Source organism: Metopolophium dirhodum, chromosome 1 (genome assembly GCF_019925205.1).
Source record: "Metopolophium dirhodum isolate CAU chromosome 1, ASM1992520v1, whole genome shotgun sequence".
Taxonomy (NCBI): Eukaryota; Metazoa; Arthropoda; class Insecta; order Hemiptera; family Aphididae; genus Metopolophium; species Metopolophium dirhodum.
In genome coordinates, this window is record NC_083560.1 from 50,950,867 (window position 1) to 50,974,961 (window position 24,095).

At 27.1% G+C, this 24,095-nt stretch overlaps 1 protein-coding gene across 4 annotated transcripts; it reads left to right on the forward strand.

The window, feature by feature from the left end:
- The first annotated feature begins 1,973 nt into the window (after positions 1-1,973).
- Positions 1,974-20,317, forward strand: LOC132934795 (transcription factor kayak). 4 transcript variants are annotated; one of them, XM_061001154.1, is made up of 6 exons: positions 1,974-2,245; positions 2,836-3,041; positions 17,304-17,760; positions 17,843-18,198; positions 18,363-18,470; positions 18,881-20,315. In XM_061001154.1, exons 1-6 carry the CDS (start codon positions 2,074-2,076, stop codon positions 19,529-19,531), a joined length of 1,950 nt encoding a protein of 649 aa, XP_060857137.1. In that variant the 5' UTR covers positions 1,974-2,073; the 3' UTR covers positions 19,532-20,315. The 4 variants fall into 4 exon arrangements, with proteins under 4 accessions (XP_060857137.1, XP_060857139.1, XP_060857140.1 ...); XM_061001156.1 differs by having other exon boundaries at positions 1,975-2,253; XM_061001157.1 differs by lacking the exon at positions 1,974-2,245 and adding an exon at positions 2,520-2,667.
- The last annotated feature ends 3,778 nt before the right edge of the window (positions 20,318-24,095 follow it).

Genomic DNA, 24,095 nt, shown 5'->3' on the forward strand with positions numbered 1-24,095 from the left:
GCCGCTTTCACAATTCCTGGGAACCCCCTCAGGAGGCTCAGAAGGAAATGGTGTCGAAATCTTCTCAATGAGTAATTTACATTCTAAAATATAACAATATACATTAAAAAAAAAAAATCATCAAGTAAGGGTAGTGTTACCACCGGGTGACTCCTCTCATCAAGTAATCATGTATTTATTTTTTTCTATTACCACATATTCTTATTGATAAAAAAACATTTTCAAACTTATTATTTTTTATACAACATTTGAAAAGGTAATACGTTTTCAACAACATATATTTCCAGATATATGTATTATACGATTAATACATATAGCATAGTGCATATATTTTTCAACTTCATACAATCATACGCACCCTCATATCACCCGAAAATTAACGATTTTATAATTTTGTTGTAATTCAAAAACGACAATCCATAAATAATTGACATTTCACCAAATGTTTATACTATATGTTTCATACTCGTAGAACAATTTTTCAAATATTTTGCGTATATTGAACTATATAAATGTATAGACATTTTAAATTTCAGTATTTTTGTATAAATTACGATAAAACATTTTTTGCGGGGTTACAAAGCTTGAAAATGTAATGCAAGGCTTCTAATAAGTTTATATTATAGCTTAAGGTATTAATATACCATAACATTTTTTTCTTGGCGCATTCGAAAAAAACTGCGAGGATTTTTAATGTTGACCTCTTAAAAGTACCAACTATATTCACTTTCCCAGTTCTTCACCACAAAAGATACTGAAGTTAAAAATCGAAGCATTATTTCAACAACTTATTGAGTTAACAAACACAAAAAAATAAAAAAACATCATTGTAAAATTAATATTTTTATTGCTCCGCTCAGAATCTAAAATAAATGTGTTTATTATTATTAATAATAAAATAAATAAATAAGAATTTACAATCTGTAAAATGAAATACAATAAGTAAATTTGGCAATTGCAATAAGAAACATAAAAAAAAAACTTGATGACTTGTTGGAAGGAGGCGACTAGCCATTATCAGGTATTAAAGTTAGTAGTAAATAGGCAAATCGCAAATATCTATACATTTTAATGAAAGATATCGCTATGTAGTTATTAATTATTATATAGGTGAACGTTTCGAAAACGGGAATGTAGATAAATCATATAATCTTGATAATAAAACAATTATAATTTTTAGCAACGGATTATTGTAATATTACAGACGTGTTACGATTCAAATATCGGAATCACGGACTATGATATATCGGAATATACGATAATATCATGTATATTGTATTATCTAGGTATCCTTCCGTATCATAGGTTATAACATTGAGTAAATATTGTATTTATATACTCAATGGTTAAAACTTATAGCACAGTATAAATAATTATTCTTAATACTGTGGTTAATAGGCGTTATAGCTTACAGGTACATAATAAATTGCCACAAATAAAAATAGTCATAATATAGGCGTATAAACCTAACCCATAGATTACCTACTGAATGTAGTAAGTACCTATGTAAGTACTAAATAAATACAATTAAAATTAAAGTAATACATATTACATATTGAGTATTGACATATTATCACGTGTATACGTTTTAATTGTTCGATATTTTGATTGTCGACCACTTGCCGACTCAAACTCGTTAAGTGGTTGCCAATTTTATTTTTCTTATAGAGTAGAGATACTCAGCTACATGATATAATAAACGCGAATAATATAATGCATCGACTCTATTCTCTAGATTCGCACGTCCCCTCCGTCGTTATTTTATCGTTACTATACACTCCGACGTATTGCGCTGGCCATGACGCATATCACAACCACTAACCATCAATACTACTAGTACTACTACTACTACTACTAGTACTACTACTACTAGTACTACTACTACTACTACTACTACTACTACTACTACTACTACTACTACTACTACTACTACTACTATACATTAATAGTTATTATTATTACTACTACTACAATAACAATACTCGTTGCCGTACCGCTCTAACCCCACTTTTCCTAACACCGTTCTGAACAGCTGCCACCCAAAAATCGTTGCCCCACTACAGAGTGCCGGCGATGAGTCATCAGGAAAACATCTCGTCCGCGCAATACTATTATCGCGTTTTCTTTTTGGTTCTAATTTTTTTTTTTCTAATTTTTTCACGAACTTCAAAATTTCTTGACTACCGACTCGTTCGAGTGCCCGGAACCTCCACAACGCAGCATCAAATATTCTCTGGGCACCTGAGTACGTCCGTAAGTCAACACTTAGTGCAATTTTTTTTTCGATTTGTTGACAAAAGTCGTAACTTAGTTTAAATAGATTTAAATACCTACTTATCTTATTATTTTGACAAATGACTCAAATGTCTTATCCGTTCATGCGCAAGTGTTTGAACTTAATTTCTGATTAAATATTTGTGTCTATATTTTTATATCGTAGCTTATTTATATTGAATACTAACACTGCGTCACGGCACATGATACTATAATGGTATAGTACTATAGTAGAGTAACCCAATTTCTAAGCCTTAACTGGTTCTATATTTTTTGAATTGATTATATTATATAAACAATTTAAACATAATATTCTATAAACATTAAAATGTTATCGTGATAACACGATCGTCGGCTGTTATCAATTGAAAACTAACTTCAATAATCTGCCAGGTATGAGGTTGACGACAGACTCATACTCTCATATTCTTTCTATCATTAAGTTAAACTATTGAAAAAAAAAATGGTTCTAAAAATTATTCTAATTTGATTTATTAAAATAAATTAAGTCTACCTACTATTATACAAAATAATTTTACAAAGATTTTTTTTTTTTTACAGTTCGTTGTTTTATTTTAGCTAAACGTACAAGGCCATTAACAATGTTTTCAAATCGACAACAACAAAATTCTTCAAATTTGTTACATCAAAATATCTCATCATCTGGTCCAATTGTTCTACCTCCTCCACCACCTGCAATTGCTATTCCTACAATGGTATCAAGCAATAGTTCAGCCGTTACATCAGTGGCTACCACCATCTTGGCCGTGAGTAATGTCCTAAAATATTCTATTGTGCTTTTAATTTAAAAGAGAAAAGCAATGATATAATGTTACATGACCGTTGTTTATTTCTGATACAGTACATCAGTAATTGATAAATATTAAATGGGGAACACAATAAGATTTTGATGTTAACTAGATCTAACTTACAATTTAATGTATATCGAGATGTATATTTACATAACCTGTAAATAGGTTTAGGTAGATTAATATTTAACTTTATTAATTACATTGTGGTGAGTAGTAATATACAGAGCTACCGATGAAATGTGACTGAAGTGCTGAAGCACTCGTATTTGTGGTGAGCTGAACATTTTTTATTATACTTTTAGAAAAGTTATACAAATCAGTTAAATATGGTGACATTTTCTTACTTTACTATAATAGTATAATATTATCAGTGGCATAATTTTAACTTTTTAAAATGTATGCTAACAACTAGGCAGGGGCCAACAAATTTACAGCAGGCCAATATAAATTATATTGAATTACCTATAGAATTAATACAAAAAATGTTTGAATTAAATTAGATTCTTTATATTTTTCATCTAATAATCTAATATATTATAATGAATATGGTATACCTAATAGTACTAAGTTAGTACTTAAATTATTTATAGACATAAAAAAAATCCTGAAATCTGCAGTCATATAAAATATTTAATTTAAACCAAACATTTTTATATATAATTTAAACAATGCATTAATAATAATATCAAATCATAGCCATAGTTTCTGATACTATTAAGACCAATAAAAAAAAAATGTATGATTATAAAATTATAGACAGGCCAAAATGCAATCTTGATAAATCTTAGGCATACAAAGTATACTCTGCAACACCTCAAGTAGCGCCCCTGAATATAATATTTTATAAATTCAATATATAGATATGATTAACCTTGTAAACTTAACCATTATAACATAAAATGTTGTCACCTTTATTCAAAGTTATACCTACTCTCCATATTTATGATTATGATTGATTAAACAATATTAAATATTTATAAAGTAAATATGTAAAAATGAAAACACAAATTCTTAGAATGTCAGATGCGAAACAATTATTTTGTCAAGTATTACATTTGTGAACATTCCAAACCCAACATGTGATATGTTCTAAAATACTTGTCTTTCTGAATATACTTTTCAATAAATGCTATTTAATTACTCGTATTGATAGGTTACATACTTACATTGTGCAAAGTACAAATCACTTAATTAATTTTTACGGATACCTGTATAGTTATAAATGTATCTATAAGCTGTTTGTTGTATGGATTAAAAAAACAAATTTTTAAATTTAAGTTATATTTAATACAAAATTCTTAATTAAACATTTAAACAATAAATTATAAGTTTCCACGCAGGACAAAATATTATGTTTCAAAAATTTAAAAATTGAATTTATTTAACATTTTCATTTTAGTTTTCTCAACTCTTATTTGATTACATTTTAAAATATTAAATATTAATTAGTTCAGTAAGTAAAATTTATTTTATTAAATACATATTCATCTTTATTCATAACTGTAGTATTCAACCCAATTAAATCAGTAGCATAGCGTATACGTTAAATTGAAAAAATAATTTTTTTTTATATATTTATAATGCTATATTTTTATAAAAATGTTTTAAATTTTATTGTACTAATTTAGTACTTTGTAATAAAATATTTTATGGATTTTCTTCCGCAACACCACGGCCGCGACACACTATAGTCCTAATATCTAGTGGCTAACCTACCATGTTTATTATGTACGCAGTATGCACATAGGCGATTGCATACGGGTACAGACTTTTAGCGACAGTTAATTATAGTTCTTATCGATAATATTACTAACAAAACATAGAACGCGTAGCCCCCCACAATTTTACCAACTTACCATTTAAACGCATACGCTAAGCTGAAATCCACGCAACACTACTGAATTAAATATATAAAGAAAATTTAATCAATCTTTATTTTTTTGTTTCTTCTTAATCATTATGTATATATTTGTGTTTAGTACTTTTACAAATGTTGATTGTTTACACAGATATTTTCAATGGAAGGAGTTATATAAAAGAATTATTTGTAGGTATATGTACATTATATATCAAAATTTTTTTTTTTTTTTTTGAATTTAATTAATTTTTACCCAACTATGGGGCAATGCCAAAATCTCAAATCTTAAAAAAATCCAAATGTTTCAAAATATTACTTTACGAAAAATTACTAACTCTCCCCGTACATAACAAATCATACCCTCCACACCGATCTCAATCATAAAATCGTCCAAAAAGAAGCAAAATACTTCTATAAGCATTTTCATGATCGTCTCATAACCCACATAAATCCTTTAATCCTTGAATTAGCATCAAACGAAATTCCTGGTAATCCTCATCAACGACTAAAAGAAAATGGTGCAGAGATCTCCTAAACAACCAAAAAATTAGGAAAAAAGGATAAAAAATAAAAAAAATGAACGGTTAAAAAATAGTTAGTCAAGTCAATAGGAAGTGTCACTACTGGGTGGCTTCTTTCATCAATCCCAACCATGTTAATGTAATATTTTAACTTATATTCTTATTGTGCCCCCAGGGTACCAGATTGTATATTTCATTTAAAAATAAAAAAAAAATAATTTTTATACATTTATACATAATATAGTAAAAAAAAATACCCCCCCCCCCCCTCAACGTATGTACGCAACTGATGCTTTGTATTATTTGGAAGTACATTATTTTTATTAAATAAAAATAGAACATAATATTATATTATATTATATTATGACTTGACTTTTCAAATATATTGTGCACATATTATCCCAGAACAATTTGTTTGCTTTTTTTGTTCTTTGTGGGGTGGTAGTGAAACCTTTTAAGTTCAATCAAACATGATGTTATGATGTTACATTATATCACCTTGACCTTGTTGCTCATTAAATTACTTAAATCCATCATAATTACTAACTAGCCACTAAGGTGATGTAAACTAGATACCTATATACATTATACCTATATACATTCAATATTCTTTTAAATATTAAATTAAAGCTTATTTATTGTATTATTTACATTTTTTATATTTTTGACCTAATTAATTAAATATAATAAGGAGAATATCTCTAAATTAAATGGTCGACATACTCTCAATATATTATTTATAATAATATGTACCTACTTATTTAATATGTATTTGTTTAAGTAGAATTTGTACACAATATATTCTTCACAATAAAAGTTTTTAAAACTATCTATAACATGTTAGGTACCTATATATTATATTTTATAAGTAAAGAACGGTTATAAAATATAATTTTCAAACTAAGCATATGAATTGGTGTAGTTAAATCGCTAAGCCGCTTAATTTCAAAGGTTTATTTAAATTGTTACATGTCATAATCAAAAAAAATTGTATTCAGCTGTCCAATATGTTTGAGTTTTAAAGATAATTATTAAATAATAAATTAGTCTAAAATTCCATTGATATTAATTTCTTAGTTGTACCTACCTATCTTGCTATTTTTGTGAAATAAACCTTATGGTCTTCTTGATATTAGAACTAATTATTTTAAATATTAATCATACGACTATGAATTTATATGTGTCTGCAATCTGTGCTTCCACATGTTATTGATATATATTTAAATTTGAGTGTTATTTAATATTTTAATTAAAAATGTAGTTAAAAATAATTTATGTAACAATATTTTTTAGATATTATTTTAGTGTTAACAACATTTTGTGGGCAGAAACATTTGCTAAATTCAGTCATGTTAATGATTACAATCATAAATCATACTATAATAGGTACTAAGTGAATGTCAGTGGCCAGAACATAATTTTGTTTTCTCTGATGCACAACACAGACTAAAGGTGAAATGGTTTTTCATGGTTTGATTACTCTTAAAGTAAAATCACCTATTACAAAAATTATAGAAGACAATATTTTTAAGGATTTGAATTACCTAGTAGTTTTGTATTTTATTTATTAATTTGTTTTAAATATGATTAAAAAAATAAAAATAATTTGTAATTTTAAATGAATACCTAATAAATTGTTCAAGAAAATATTTAGATAACTGATAAATCCATTTCAATCCATCAAAAGCATTTTTTTCTATAATTTTTGTTGAAGTTGATTTTGTTCTAAATTGCTGAAAAACTAAAAAAATACATATGTTTTGTGTGTAGGTATGGGTTTTGTCTAAGGTGTATGTGGGCCAGGGAGAAATAATAAATGCTCCGACATCCTCTTAAAGAATAAATTTTAATGATAAAATAATGCGTACTATTTTTTATTCATAAATAGTTAAATTTCAAATCATGCGGCTAAATATTTTTTTTGTTTGTCAATTACAAATTAAAATATTGTTTGAAAAACAGAACACTGAGTTTTGACCATGTAGTATTAATATAGTAATATTATTGATGAATTTTTACATTTACGAAATACTGATAATGGTAGGAGAGAAGTCCCATGACGTCAATAATGAATTCGTCATATTGGTATTTCCCGTCACCACATACCTGTCACCAGCGCCACTAGCTAATGGGTATAACAAAAACTTTCTCTACGTGTGTAACTGACCACTCTAGTCTGAAATAACTGTTACATCGGATTTATAAAGTAGATTTTTGTGTAAGGCTCTTTAAAAATGAATTATACCATTTTTCGGTATTCGGTTTATTGTTTTGTTTTTGTAGAAAAACTGTTTGTAGTAGTAACTAGTAAGTTCGTAGTAAGTTAATTAATTTTTTCCTGAAATTAAGCTCAGTAGTCCAAACTAAAATTAAGTCAACTTTTATTGCATTGCTCATTATAATAAATGCAAATACGCAATATATTTTATTGTTTAAGTCTTAAATAAGCATTTTAAATAAATAAAAGGAACGTCTTTCTAAATCCTAATCAACAAATATTTACGACTTTACCAATGAACTTAATAAATTAAATTACAACAAATATTTTTTTATCGTTTTTTTAATCATAAAATTACTAATAAAAAAGAGTGCAAGTTGGTAACCGCTCTGCCGAACAGTAGGTGTTGAGTGTGCCGCATTGACTATTGAGTAAAAGGTCACAAGGTTTACAGGTCACTGCAATGGATGTGTTAAATTTGAACTCAATGATAAATCATTGCATTTACGAAAATCGATTCATAGTGAAAACGGTCGGCTCTTATTACTATAACTTATAAGTATATATTTATATTGCTATCATAGTAATTTATTTTCCTATCATTAGTAATATTGTAAGTAGGTAGGTAGGTTAAAATATTTTTTTCCGAAAACATTGCATTTATTATATTATATTTTTCTATAGTATTTACCTATATATTTTATATTATATATATATATATAATAGTTATAAACTTTTTATTCATTACCGACCTACAGTGGAATGGTGTGAATAGGTTCGTGGTATATAGGCAATAGTTTAAAATTGATATAAATATAGATTCCCTTGTGTATAAATTTAATAATATTATACGTAAAGTCCCACAAATAATATTTTTGATTGATAACAAAATACCTAACTTAAATCTTTATTCTTTGTTTAAATGTCCAATGACGTCAACATTTCAAAGATTTTTGAGTTTCAGTAAGAACTATAAAAATTGAACATATTATACGTTTTTAAACAAAATAATTTTTAATTTGACAAATATTATTAGAATTGAACTTAAAAGTTCGAATTTTGATAAGATTTATCAAATTTTAAATTAAAATGATTTTGTTGTTTAAAATTTATCAAATGTTCAACTTTTATAGCTAAGAATTGAAAATTTAATACAATAGGTAAATAAATTACTTTATTCACAATAATATTATCAAATATTCTTAGTTATATATCATAGGCTTCCTGCCCGTCTCCGCTCAGAATCGTTTTGTCATATACAATGATATTATATCATTGAGTTCAAATTTAACACTATCCATTAAAGTGATCCACTTGTAACCTACTGTACAGCAGAATGACACCCACTTACCCACCTATTTAGGGTTCCGTACGGTAAAACCTTGAAAGTTGACACTTGAAATTTTCATAGATGATGTATTTCTGTTGTTGAATATATTATAGATAATGGTACGAAACCCTTCGTGCTTGTCCAGTTTTTTTATTTATATTTAACTATTCACCAACATATTGACAATAATAATGATAATTTAGTAATAAATAAGATAAAATAGGTGACGATTTTTTATAACCATATCACTAGATTTGGTGCAGCGTTTCTTAAACTTTTTTATCCGTGGAATCCTTTTTTATGTCCACTTTCAACCTGGAACCCCTAATTTTATTTTAACTTTTTAGTTTTTTCTTTTAAGCTTTTAACAATAAATTATTACAGCTCGACAATTAGAGCTGACCCCTACTTTGTTTCATTAGTTTTAATGCATAAATTTATGTTAGGATTATTTGCATTAAAAAATATGTCTATACTGTATTTAGTTCATAAAATATTTTAACTAACAGGACTTTACAAATATAAAGCATTAAAACCTTCATTGAAAAAAGCACTTAAGTTTCGCGGAACCCTGAAGTGACGTGACCTCTACAGTTTAAGAAACGCTGATCTAGTTAGTGTACTCTAGTGAATAAAGTTGTTATTGTTGGTTCATTTGTTTTTTTTGTATGGTTAAACATTTAAAAATGAGTAGAATACAACAAGTTTTTTGTTTAGTATTTGATGATTTTTAACACATATTTTGTTAAAATTAACATAATTAATACTTACATATTTTGAATTTTTTATTGCATATAAATTCGTGCCCTAGTGATAAATCATAAGTGTTGCTCCCGATGGAAATCATCTCGTTTATTTAGTTAATATAAATTTTATCTTTAGTTATTTCAACCAATTCGTGAATTCCTGAAATGTTCGTATACCTTATATGTACTAATTATTATGGTAGGCGTTAATTCGAGTTCACCGAAAAAAACCACGCAAAAAAAATCAAAATGATAATATAATCAATATAATAGATTTATAATTAATATATAATATAAGTAATAAATAAATATAGTTTTAGTAGTAGTATAAATGTATAATTAATGGTATAATCACAGAATATAATATAAATCCATTTATCTATTTGCTCTGTTATCAATATTATAATCTATGATGTTATGAAGTTTAAATGCTGGTAAAATTGTTAAAATGCTCCGGATATAAAATAAAAATTAATCTAAATTAATAAAAATATGAAATATGAATATAATAATAATTTTTATATCAGCTGTAGTATTATCAATACTGTTCTATAATGTTAGCAGGTAGGTTAATAATTTTCATATTTTACAATATTATATTAAATTCAGAACTTTAAAAGAAAACTTTACAAGACGCGGGACACAAGAATACAATTCAGTAAAGCATAGTCAGCATAATGATCAATAGTGTATTTAAGTATTTTTATATGATTTTCATATTCCCCCAATTTCTTGCCAAATTAACTTGTCAAACTTATCAGATTAGTGTTGAGTTATTTTTAATTTTTGAAAGCAATATAGCATTTATCTTTTGCATTATGCCTATATAGTATATCTACAGGGAATTTCTGAAACTATAGTTCATGTAATTACAAATTACACTAATTTTTATGTGCAGAGTAATCATGACTTAAATTATATCATACAATTTACTTATTACTTATCGATAATAAACTAATCAATATAATATAAATATAATATATTTCCCAAGCGTGATATCGAAATTAGTCAAATAATAATTATTAATTTTTATCTTTTTCGTTTATCATTAAAATGCATTTTTAATCTACTTTTTATAATACATTACAATTGTAAAAATAATGTCACATTGAACTTTATAACATTATCAAAGATATGAATTGAGGAATTATCAATTAACGTTAATTACTAGTCAATAACGATATTTCCGATTAAATTAGTATAATAACCCAATTGAAATATTATGTTAAACAAAATTATCAACATTTTCTACCAGTTGTAGACATTAAAGTAATCAAATAATTTCTTAGTCGGCTAATCATAGTTGTAAATGTATTAACAAAATATTTGATTTTTACAACATTGCTAATAATGTCTGTTAATGCTTAAGTACTACCTGTGCATTGGGACTGACAGTGGCTCCGCAAGGGCTATGCATAGTGAGAAGGCCCTACATTTAAAGTTAAAGGCCTTAAGTTAGGACTCAGAAAATTTAATTTGCCCAGGAGGCCCAGAAAACCTTCCGTCATCACTGGAGTTTGACGATATCGTCTACGCACCTAATGTTAGATATTATTGTAATAATGATATTGGCTAGCCATTTGCGTTATTACCTAAATTAAATCATTGACGGTAACATATTATATACTTTAATACTTATATTTATATATATATATAATGGTACAAAGGCATAGGCGCAAATTGACTAAATTTTTTGGGGGGACTCAAGCCCCCCTCCCCATAGGCCATATTGCTTAGTACCACAGAATATAAAAATTAGTACTAATTACTAGATTTTTAACTGGGGGGACTAAGTCCCCCAAGCCCTTCCCTATTTGCACCAATGTACAAAGGGTCCGCGTTCTGAAATTAACATTTTTACCGACCGTACAAAGTGACAGCTTACCGAAAAATACACCTATACGCGTTTTAAGTTTTAACGTACGGACTTGAGTTTTACTCCGATAATAATTTTGAAAATCCATTTGAATTTATTATGAAGTCTATTTTAAATCTTTCAACAGCGAGCGTAGTATGCGTTACGCACCAGCATGCACGTGCCATAAAACGCCCCCAAAAAATACAGTTTTAAAATCTCACTTTATCAGTTTTAAATAATCCACTTAAATAATTTAAATATATATATATATATTGGTGAAAATGTAATAAATATAGATTTGAAAATATAATTACAAGGTAAAAATGTATTATGAAAACTAAACTGTTCATCTTTCTAGTCAAACCAAGTAGAACATAATATCATAAATATAATTCTCTATTTAATTGATTACATAGTACAATAATTGTATGGCACTTGCGTGGGCTTTTTTTCGGCCTACCCGATAGCCAAGTAGGCATATTATGTCGGATCATACAGATCTATAAATGTTTGTCGATTTTCGACCCTCATATTTGTGTTTGAACAAATTTCCTACAAATTTTACTAATTTGTAATCAGTTACCAGTAATATCTACAAAAAAAAATGTGTTGTTTATATAATGGAATATAATTTCAAATATTCTAAATCTAATAATAACTTCGGTGGCAACGGTCTTCTCACCGTAAGTTTTTTATCGAAACTCGACGATGACAGTAAAACACTGCGCAATCGTTCACCGTATGCACATGCGTAAATCAGGGCCTGTTGAGTTCTCTTAAAATATTTTTACAACCTACCTATTAGTTGAGCCCGAGAAGACTAAAATAATTATATTAATTATTATATGTTTATAACTATTTTCGTACCTATTATATATTTCTTCGCATGTATTAAAAAAAAATATTTGAATATTTCTTTTACAAGTTAATGTAGGTATTGTGTTTATGTATATTACTTTTAATAGGTATATCTTTTTTTTTAACTATGAAGTCACGAGTTCATGACATTGTTTTAATATAAACGTATATGTATTCAGTAAATTAGTATTTGCACCGATGAAATAACTTTATCATTGGTTATAAATTATGATAAACTGTCGATAATGTTTTACAGTAAATAATAATCAACCAGTATAAAATTGTTATATATAAGTACATAGGTAGTATAGCTAGGTACCTCTAATTAATAACATTTTAATATATTATAATATATTATACATTAAATATATTTTTAAACCATTTTGAGCTGATAACAGACGACACTGTACATGGGTATAACAAATAGATACCTATCATTTATATTATATTTGCATTAGAAATGTGTATCAAAAATATCGGGAACAACTCTACTCACGAAACAATTGGTGCATTTAAGTATTAAAACTAGTAGTTTTTACTTAAATTTTATAAAGATGAAACTGGGAATAGATATTTCTATAATTGAATTATATATTTAAATTTTAATTGTTATTTTAACTTCGTACCTACACATTTTATTTTTAAATTAAAAAAAATAATTAATTAGGTACTTATTTCATCTGGGGGAGGGGTAGGGGGTAGAAAATAAAAGTATCTAGTGCTTTTAAAGATAAAATAACAAACAATTAAGCTATTAAGGATCAACGAGATTTTTTACGAAATACCAGTTTTTGACGATTTTGTTATTTTTGTTGTAACTCAGATTTTCTAAACATGATGAATTAATTATAAATATATCTCTATTTTTTTGAGCTACTTGAAGATTTTTGACATTTTCGATTTTTTTTTTCATGAATGTCGATAAAAAGCTTTTTTGGTCAAATATGTTGGAAATTAAATTTAATACAAGGTTCTTCATTAGTTAATCAATTACCAATTAAAAGATATCAAAAATACAATATTTTTTTAGAAGCGTTTAGGAACAGTAAAATTTCTTCAAACTTTAACTTCGAGAGTGATATCAAGTTTAAGATTGGATCTAGTTGGTTTATTTTGAGATTAAAAGTAAATAATTCTCAGCACCTACTTTCGAAACTAACGAAAAAAAAAACCGGGGAAGTTGCTAAGAATTAACTATTAAGTATTGCCGAAAATATTGTATTTATTATAATATTATTGATTATTAAAATAGTATAATTAATTTATATATAGGTATTATTGTTATAAACTTTTTATTTAATACCGGCTTAATACGGAATGGTGTGAATATAGTCTGTGGTATAAATAGGCAATAACTTATAATTAATCTAAATATTTTGAAAATATCACTGTGTATAGAAAAATATAATAATGTACGAAAAAGTACCAAGTTTCCATTAATAATATTTTTAAATTGCAACAATTATATTCTGGATATTTTTAACAATTGTCTTAAAAAACTAAATTTCAAATAGGTATTTATAAAAAAAATAGTAAATTTATAGTTTTTTTGATATTTAGGTTTCACTAAAAATTACTTGCGATGAACATTGTATTAAATATCAAAACAAATGTAGGTATTATATTTACACGAATTTACAAAAAAAACTAAAAAAATTAATTTTGGTTTATTGTTGTATTTAAAAAATGATTAAAATTTAACTGTATAATATAGACTTGAAATATTTACTAAATATTTATAGCATTTATTAGACATACCGAACACATGGTTTTAGTTACTAACATTTTAGTTATTTTTGTTGTATACAATTTATAGATATTTGAAGTTATTTCACGTTTTTTTCCACCATACTCATACTGATATTGGAAACCTCATAGAGAAGCTCTATAACTAAACGTATATATTGTGAAATGAGGCTAAATATTGAAAATGCTAGCAAAAATTTTGGGATAGTATTTAAAAGACTTCAAAAGTTAAACAATAATTTAATACTTCAGAAGTGGTGGAGCTACGGGAGGGCTTATGAGACTAAGCCCTCTTAAATATACAGTTAGCCCCATATATTTATGATAGGTACCTAATAATATTTCATTAATTAATTTACATATATAAATAATAAAGCTTATGAAAATAACAGTTCCGGTGCTTCGGCCCCTTCAATTAAGCTTATTAATCTGCGCTAATGATTTACTTACAATATTCATTATAGATAATGAACTAATGACTAGTAATCAGTTAACACATTATGCTTCCTCGAGTATTTTTTCGTTCGTTATAATATTTTACATAAAATACAGACAAGTACTTAGGCAATATTAAAATATTTTTATAATAACTAACTATAGTGACTATTGTACTTGTAATTATAATATTATGATTCTTATACTTAAGCCTAAATTAAAGGTTCAACATTTTAAGTATAATTATTGAAATGTACGTTATATTTAAGTTATATTTATGTTTAACTTAGTTTATATGGATCGAAAGTCTACAGATGTACACAGATTGAAAAAAAAAACTCTTAAAATAGCAGCAACTGCTGCAATCATGTTAAAACTTGATATATATTATTATAAGACATTAAGACTTGTCAATATAATGTATCCGTCAGCATATTCAATCAAGCCTAACGATATTATAATATAGCTCACATAATTAATTCAATACGTACGTATTCCGCATACGTATAATTTAAAAAAAAAATTGATCAAAAATAAAGTTACGTAGTAATATTAAGTAAGTAAAATGAAGAGTTGTGTAATAATTTAAAATATATATATATATATATTATAATATAATATTATATACATATTTTAAAATAATATACAATTGTTGATCACGTTATTACTATTATTATTAGTACCGGTTTGTCGTGCGCTTATGTGTACGCAACTCGCGATGGTAATAATAATCATATTATAATACTAATCATTATCTACCATTGACTCATACACGATTCCGAGGATACTAGGAAAAAAAAATATATTATCGCTGACTATGCTTGCGTGGTTAGCGGCGGCGGCGGTCACCCGTATTTTAAAATAATAATATATATAATACGCGTATCTGCGGCACAAGACGACAAACGATCGCGAATCGTGTCGTCGTGACGTAAATCCGTTTGCCGGTGAGTCACGCGGCGGCGGCTGTCCGGATTTACTGGGCGCGTCATCGGCGGCGGACCAAGTGGTTTTGCGGGTACCGTTGAAACAGTGGGTAGTGGTGGTAGCGGATAGTGGCCGTCGAGCGTACGCAAAGTTCCATTCACCATTACCACTACCACTATGCCCTCCACACCCGCCCATGGAACGCCGCCGTCGCGCAAGCCCGCTTTACGGTTTTCCCACTCCGTCCTAAGTATCTCGTATTGTTTGCACCCGTCGCCCACTGCGCCACAACAATATACTACGCGAGACATTTTTTAGTCATTCAGTGTACTCTTGAAGTCTCGACTCGACAGTCGATTGCCGTAGCATCATCCGCCTTCCGCGTCGACACTACACCGGTGTGCTATCGTATCGCGGTCTCCGTCCGTTCGATTTCGCGCAGTTTTTCGATTTTCCCGCCTAATACGACGGCGTGCATTCCTATTAACCGTACCGTATACAAAATCAATCGATAAAACCGAACACGAATTTTTCCGATCCCTTTTTAAAATATTATGCTTCAACCCGCACAAATGGTACCTTCGTCCGATATCTACAACGATTTGAGCGAGTCCGTTTGCCGCGATTGTCTGGACCCTGTTGGCGCGTGTACTTGTAGCTGGCAAATCATGCAGTTGGACGCCAGCTACAGCATTTACACCACGTTAAACGATGATATGACCAAACGACCGTCCTCCACAACGTCTTCGTTCCTTAGTGACATGCATAAGGTTGATATTATTATATAATATTATAATATATGTGTTTTAAATATTTTAATCAGTTAGGTACCTATTATATTACTGTAAAAGCGGTTCACGCGTACGTTAGCGAGGCCGGATTCGGGAGTAGTGGGCTACGGTAGTCCCGCGGGTGAGCCCATAAAGCTTAATAGAGTTTAATTTATTCGAGGGCACAGTGATATAGTATATATGTATATTTTTTTTTTAAAGTAAAACATATAAGTATAATTATTTAACAATGACATTTTCCATCCCACTCTCCCTAGGATTTGTTAATTTATAGTAAACATAAAATATATTAATAGGTATAAATAAATAATAATAATAATAGGTACCTATATTGGCTATATTAATTAATACCTTTTGTAAATTTGTTTATTGTGATTCGTGACTAATACCTTGTAAATAGGCAATACATTTTTCTCGGAAATTATAAACGATTTTGATAAGTATATATTTTACTATTAATTAGAGGATATAGATACTAAACTTTTAGGAATTAAAAAAAAAAAATTTGAAATTTGTCTTTATCAAAATACCACGCAGTTAAAAAAACTAATCTATACATTTTATTAATATATTATGTTAATTATATTATATTATAAAATATAATAGTTGTAAAAGCAAAAGATAACTGGAAACTCTATAGGTATCATCAACTTTTCAGCCTATCTGAATTATTTATTCTGGTTGATTGGCTGATGTGTATAATAGGGGAAAATACACATTATCAAGTATATCGTTTTAATTGCAGTACGATATAAATGCGCAATTTTAATCTTATCAGAACCGGTGACCGGTGGGTACTCCACGATAACTTTTTATCATGGAAATAATCAATATTTTAATTTTTTAACAAAATTTAAGTATTGATACTCTAAATTAATCTTCAAATTTCACAGTTTATAAATAAAAATATATTTTATTTTTGTCTCTAGTTAGATGGTCTCAATTGTGGTGGTATACCTACACGTACAACACCAACTTTAACACCAACTACACTTCGTACCATAGCTGCTGACATAGCTAATTTGTCACCTGGTTCATCTGAAAATTTTGCAGCTGCAGCTTCCGACCTGCATCACCTTGTGTCGTCTTCGTGTTCTACCATGAGCACATCAACTTCAGGGGCTTCTGATCGTACCGATTTACAAGAACGTGTTAATATACACAATCTAAGCAATCAAACAATAAGTCTTCAAAGCATAAATAATCAACAAATTAGTCTCAATAATTTACAAAACCACCAAAATGTAAATCAAAACACTTTAAACCAACAGCAGCGTAATGATTATAATAATTCTTTTTCAACGGCTGCATCAAGGCAGGCTGGTTTTGTACCACCACTAGTATTGCAAATCAATTCCAGTAACCCTATTGCTCAACAATCGTCAGGTATATGATCCTACAAAAATATTATATTTATACTTTTAAATATTACTTTTATTAGTTAACTAATACATTTTTCTTTACATAGGTACAACAATCTTATTAAACAACAACACCAGTTCTGGTTCAAGCTCTATATTTAGTGCAAAAGGTTCATCTACTTCAGCATCATCTTCACACTGGCAAGGAGTAGTAGTTACCCAAAGACCTCAAAATAGAGCACGAAGTATAACGAGACGACAGTTCACTGATGATGAAGATGGTGATGATGATTATGATTCTGCAGCTGATGATGGAACAGACAGTAGCGATACAACTTCTAGTAAAATAACACGCAAATCAAATACTAAAAATAACAAATCAAGTTCAAAAAATGGAAATAAAAATGAATTCAAGAATAGTTCAGGTGGTGGTCGTCGAACTAATAATAAAGACAACAAAATGGTGAGTTAAAATCTCCTTTATATAATTTTTAAAATTATGTAGCTTATATTATTTGGTTATTTATAATACCAGGTATTTTTTAAACTAATATTTAAATAAATATTCCATACCTTCATTTACATTTAGTGTACATAGGTTTATTTATTTATTTTCAATATTTTTAGATGTCAGCTGAAGAAGAACAACGTAGACAAGTCCGAAGAGAACGTAATAAGCTGGCGGCAGCTCGTTGTCGTAAACGCAGGATGGACCATACAAATGAACTTTTAGAGGTATACTGCAAAATATTATGTTTTTAATAGGACATCACTTGTTTATTTTTATCTTAAATAAATATAACAGCAGTATTGGTTCTAGGTTTATGTTAAAACTTTTAATTATGATTTGGTTTAGATAATTTTCAATTTCCATTTTTTTTTTTTTTTTGAAATTGATTTGTTGGAAATATAATCATAATTCCTTCTAAATTTGAAATTGTTTAAATATATTAATTTCTATATTTACAAACAAGAAAAATATATAGGTATGTGATGTGTTATAGCTATTTTGGTACAAGAATACATTTTAATAGTAATTATTCTGTAAATGTTCACATTCTTAGAATATTTCTATTTGTATAAAATTGTCGTAATATTGTATTATATACCCTTTATTAACTTTGTCATATTATATATTTGCTTAGGAAACTGGGCAGTTAGAAGATAAGAGGTTGAGGTTACAAGTGGAAATCCAAGGCCTTCGTCAACAAAAAACTGACCTACAACAGATGTTAGCTCAACATAAATGTGCTGTAAATATGAACAATGTGCAGTTATCAAATTCCGTTGCTACTGTAAATCATGCCACTACAATATTAGATTCAAATGAAATTTCTGAAACAAAACCTATTGTATTAAGTAATCATTTATCATCAATTAAGGGAAATCCTTTACAACAAAACATTAGTACAAACATAGTGATCAATGATAATGATAGTAATAATGTTGATGATATTATAATAAAACATGAAGATAATTCTATAATACAAACCGATATTGATAACAAGGATTCCATAAATATTATTCCTACTTCTGTTATGCAACAGCCTCATAGAAGACGGCCCACTACACTATTGCAACTTAATAATGGTAATTTTGGTAATAATAAAAAAATATCTGGAAATGGCTCTACGGGTGTAGTAGTTTTGAATTTTGATTCGCTCATGGACGGTGGAACAGGATTAACACCTGTATCATCTAGTGGTGGAAGTGTACAAAATCATCATCAACAAGTTCAACATAGTAGCACAGGAAATGGTGGTGTAAATACTGAAAATAACAGTGTTTTATCATAAACGAAGTCACCATTAGTCAATATGATTAGTCAACTAGAATTAATCAGTTAACAAAGTATCACCAGAGTTGGGCAGAGCAATAATTTTTAAAAATAATATTTTTTTTAAAAATGCAATTTTTTAACTAAGGTATGGTTTAAGGGTGTTTTTTTAATGCAATAAAGTCATGATCATAATTTATCTAGTCAAATATATTTATTGTAGCCATGATAATTTATAAACTATATAAAAATAATTATTATTTATGTTTCTGTTAAAATAAGCATTTATTAAGCATTGGAACTACCATAATTTGAATATTGAATAATCTAACATAATATGAGATTTATTTTTCTCTATATTCTTATGGAAAATTCTTGATAACTTAAACTCTATTTTTATTTTCCTCAGATTTTTATGCATGTTAAATGAATGATGAATATTATTCCAATGTAACACTGGCTCAAGTGAATCTTGATTTTGTTGTCTATTAATATGCTCTTATTCTTTTTTATATAAATCAAAATTTAAAAATTCATTATACCTATATTAATTGAGTAAGACATTCTATAAATAATAGTTATGACATTTTATAATCACATCTACCCAACTCGTGAGTACTAATGTTTATTTTTATTTGATAAGAGTTAATTTAATTTATATTATGAATATTTTATAAAGTATATTTATTAAGTACATATATTTATTTTAGAAAATCAAGTTTTATTTCATTTTATATGTTATGTACTTCTGTATATTAAAATATTTGCTAGTTAATTTAAAGCATGTCCAAAGAAGGAAACTTCAAAAGTAAATTAGTTGTATTTTTTAATAATACCATTGTGAATTATTTTGTCTTTATAATATAATTTTATGTTCTTTCTAACGCAATTTTTTTATAATTTAGACATACTTGTTATATATACAATTCAAACATATAAGATATATTTTTATTTAATAGTAAATTTATTATTTTTAATTATTAGACCTTATGTATACTAAAGTGTATTTTAGTTTAAAAAAGATGAGTGTAATGTAACATTGATGATACGCTTCAGAATAATTAACATTTACAAAAACAAAGTGATATTTTTATATTCATCATTTTAAATTATCATAGTTTATTTTAATACTCTACTTAAATATAATATTGTATACAATTAAAATGTTACACTGATCCCATAAATAAGTTGTACATTTTAAACGTTTTTTTTTTTATTATTATTATTCATTCATTGTAAAAGATATTCATTTAACAACTTAAAAATATAGTAAAAAAATATAAAAACTAAGTTTTTTCTTTCACTAGTGTATTTTAATGTATTGAAAATTACTAAAATTCTAAATGGTTTCATTTTAATTTATATGTTCTACTCTGTATAATATGTACTTTGTTTTTAAGTTATGGACTAGATAGCGGGTCTTCTAAAGGTGTACCCTCAGGATAACAACAAACTAAACATGGTATAGGTTAAAAATAGGAACAATTACTTGAATTTTTTAGAACAGTTGTATGATTTGAGTAGTAGGTAGGGCACTTGAGTACAGATCTTCAAAGCTTACATAACCTTTACGACTATCACAATGCGATACCTACCTTTTTATAATTGAATACAAAACATCACAAAACGATTCCTTTCCATAAATAAACACTAAAACATTAAAACATCACAAAGCGCTAACTTTCATAATTAAACACACAAACATGACAAAATAAATTTAACACAAAAACATCTCAGAATCGATTAAACATAAAATAATCACAAAATCATCATAAAAAAAATTTAACAACAAAAATGGGACACAAAAAGTTCAAAAAGCGCTACTTTTTCATAATTTATCACAAAACATCAGTTGATTGATTTTAACATAAAAAGATCATAAAATGATGAAAGTAATAATTTAACATAGAATCATTAGGAAATTGATTTGCTTTTTAAAAAAATAAAAATTATAATAAATAATGCAACAAATAAATTCTATAAGAATAAATATGTAAATAAATTAGTCTCTGATCTTAGTTTGATCTTAGTCTTATCTTAGTCTCAATAGCAAAAAGAGGCTAAAAAAAAAAATTGATCTTATATAATATCATTGTATAAGAAAAAAGATTCTGAGCGAAAACGGTCAGTCAGCCTATGATATTACTAAGTATATTTGATGATATTATTGTGAATAAAGTAATTTATGTATAACCTATTTACGTGGAGCCTTGATTTCAATGTTCAATCCTTAGCTCTAAAAGTTGAATATTTTATAAATTTTTAACTACAACATAATCATTAAATTATAAATTTGATAAATTTTGTCAAAATTTAAACTTTAAATACTTATGAAGAAATTTTTGCATATGTATTTTTAATATTTTTTAACTGCTATTCTACCAATATATCAGGAGCCTTGCATTAAATTTTCACGCTTTTCTACCCAACAAATACAATTTTATTGATACTTATAGAAAAAAAAACTTAAAAAAATTGAAAACTGACTATATCCGTAAACAGCTCAAAAAGAGTCAAATTATTTTCAAAATTTTATCGTGTATAGAAAATGCTACTATAAACATTCAGTGAAATTTTCAAGTAAGTCATACGTTTTTTAATTACAACAAAATGAGAAAATCGTTACATGAGAAATCGAGTGAATATCAAATGTTGTAAAATTATGAATTTCAAACACTCATAAAAAATTAATTTGACTTTCTTGTAGACATTTTTTTTTTTGATAGACGTAGACAAACTTATGGATAATCTTGTATTACATTTTCAAATCTTAGATTTAAAAAGAAAAATTTTTATGAATTCTCAACTCAAAATAATTTGCTAATTTTCGTGATTTTTCCGTATTTTGTCAAGATTTGAACTTTAAATGCTTATAAATAAAAACTGTGACTAAGGATTTTTAATTTTTTTCATCTACCTTTGAAACAATAACCTAGGAGCCTTCTATTCAATTTTCAAGCTTTTTTACCCAACAGATAAAATTTTATTGATATTCATAGAAAAAAAAACTAAAAAAAATGGAAACTGAAAATGTCCGTATTCCGTAAACAGCTCAAAATAAGTTAAAATATTTGGAAAATGTTATGGTGTATAGAAAATGCTAATATAAACATTCATTCAAAATTTTATGTACCTGCGGTCATTTGTTTTAGAGTTACACCAAAAACCAAAATCGATTTTCTCAATAACAGATTTTGCGTAAAAATTCCCGTTTTCCCTTATTTTAGATTCTGAGCGAAGCGATGAATGTATTGATTTTACAATGATGTGTGTTTTTTATTTTATTTTTTTTTTTATTTTTTACTTTTTTTTTTATTTTTGTGTCTGTCACCACCTTTTAGGACAGTAAAAGTGCTTGGATTTTCTTCAATAGTAACTTTTCTGATAGGAAAGTGAATCTAGTTGGTACTTAGGGGGGTCAAAAATAAAAATTTCCCAGTAGTATTCACAAGCGACGTGAAAAACAAAAGAAAAATTAAGGAAAAACGGGAATTTTTACGCAAAATCTGTTTTCGAGAAAATCGATTTTGGTTTTTGGTGTAACTCTAAAACAAATGACCGTAGGGACATGAAATTTTGACTGAATGTTTATATTAGCATTTTCTATACACCATAAAATTATTTTGAAAATATTTTGACTCTTTTTGAGCTGTTTACGGCCATTGTCAGTTTTAAATTTTTTTAGTTTTTTTTTCTATAAATATCAATAAATTTTTATTTGTTGGGTAAAAAAGCGTGAAAATTTAATATAAGCTCCTGATATACCGTTTTAATAGCAGTTGAAAAATATTAAAAATACATAGGCGCAATTTTTTTTTATAAGCATTTTAAGTTCAAAATTTGACAACATTTATCAAATTTATAATTTATTAATTATTTTGTGGTTAAAAATTTATAAAATGTTTAACTTTTATGGCTAAAGATTGAAAATTTAAAACAAGGCTCCACGTAAATAGGTTATATATAAATTACTTCATTCACAATAATATCATCAAATATACTTGGTAAAATCATAGGCTGACTGACCGTTTTCGCTCAGAATCGTTTTTCTTATACAATGATATTATATCATTGAATTCAAATTTAACTTGTAACCAACTGTACAGCAGAGCGACATCCACTTGTCCACCTTTTTTCTTTTGTTTTTCACGTCGCGTTTGAAAACTACTGAGAAATTTTTACTTTTGACCCCCTAAATTAAAAAAATTAAAATTAAAAAACACATATCATTGTAAGACCAATACATTCATCGTTCTACTCAGAATCTAAAATATATTCTAATCTAATTATATTATAAATTATAAATTATTATTATTAAACGGGTTGGTCGTTTTCTATAAAAAATTATATTGACTTTATTCACCATGATTGAAACTTTTAATATATAGTGTATATAAAAAACATTTGTGTTGTTCCCACTTGTTTTTATCATTTTTTAAATGAATAATAGAAAATAATTTGAAAAAAAATTGCAAAATCATTCCCAGCTTTACAGATATTATCCGTGATGAAAAAAGGAGACTGGAACTTATATTATAGATATCTGCAAAGCTATCAAGGGAGAGTGAAATTATCCAAGTGGT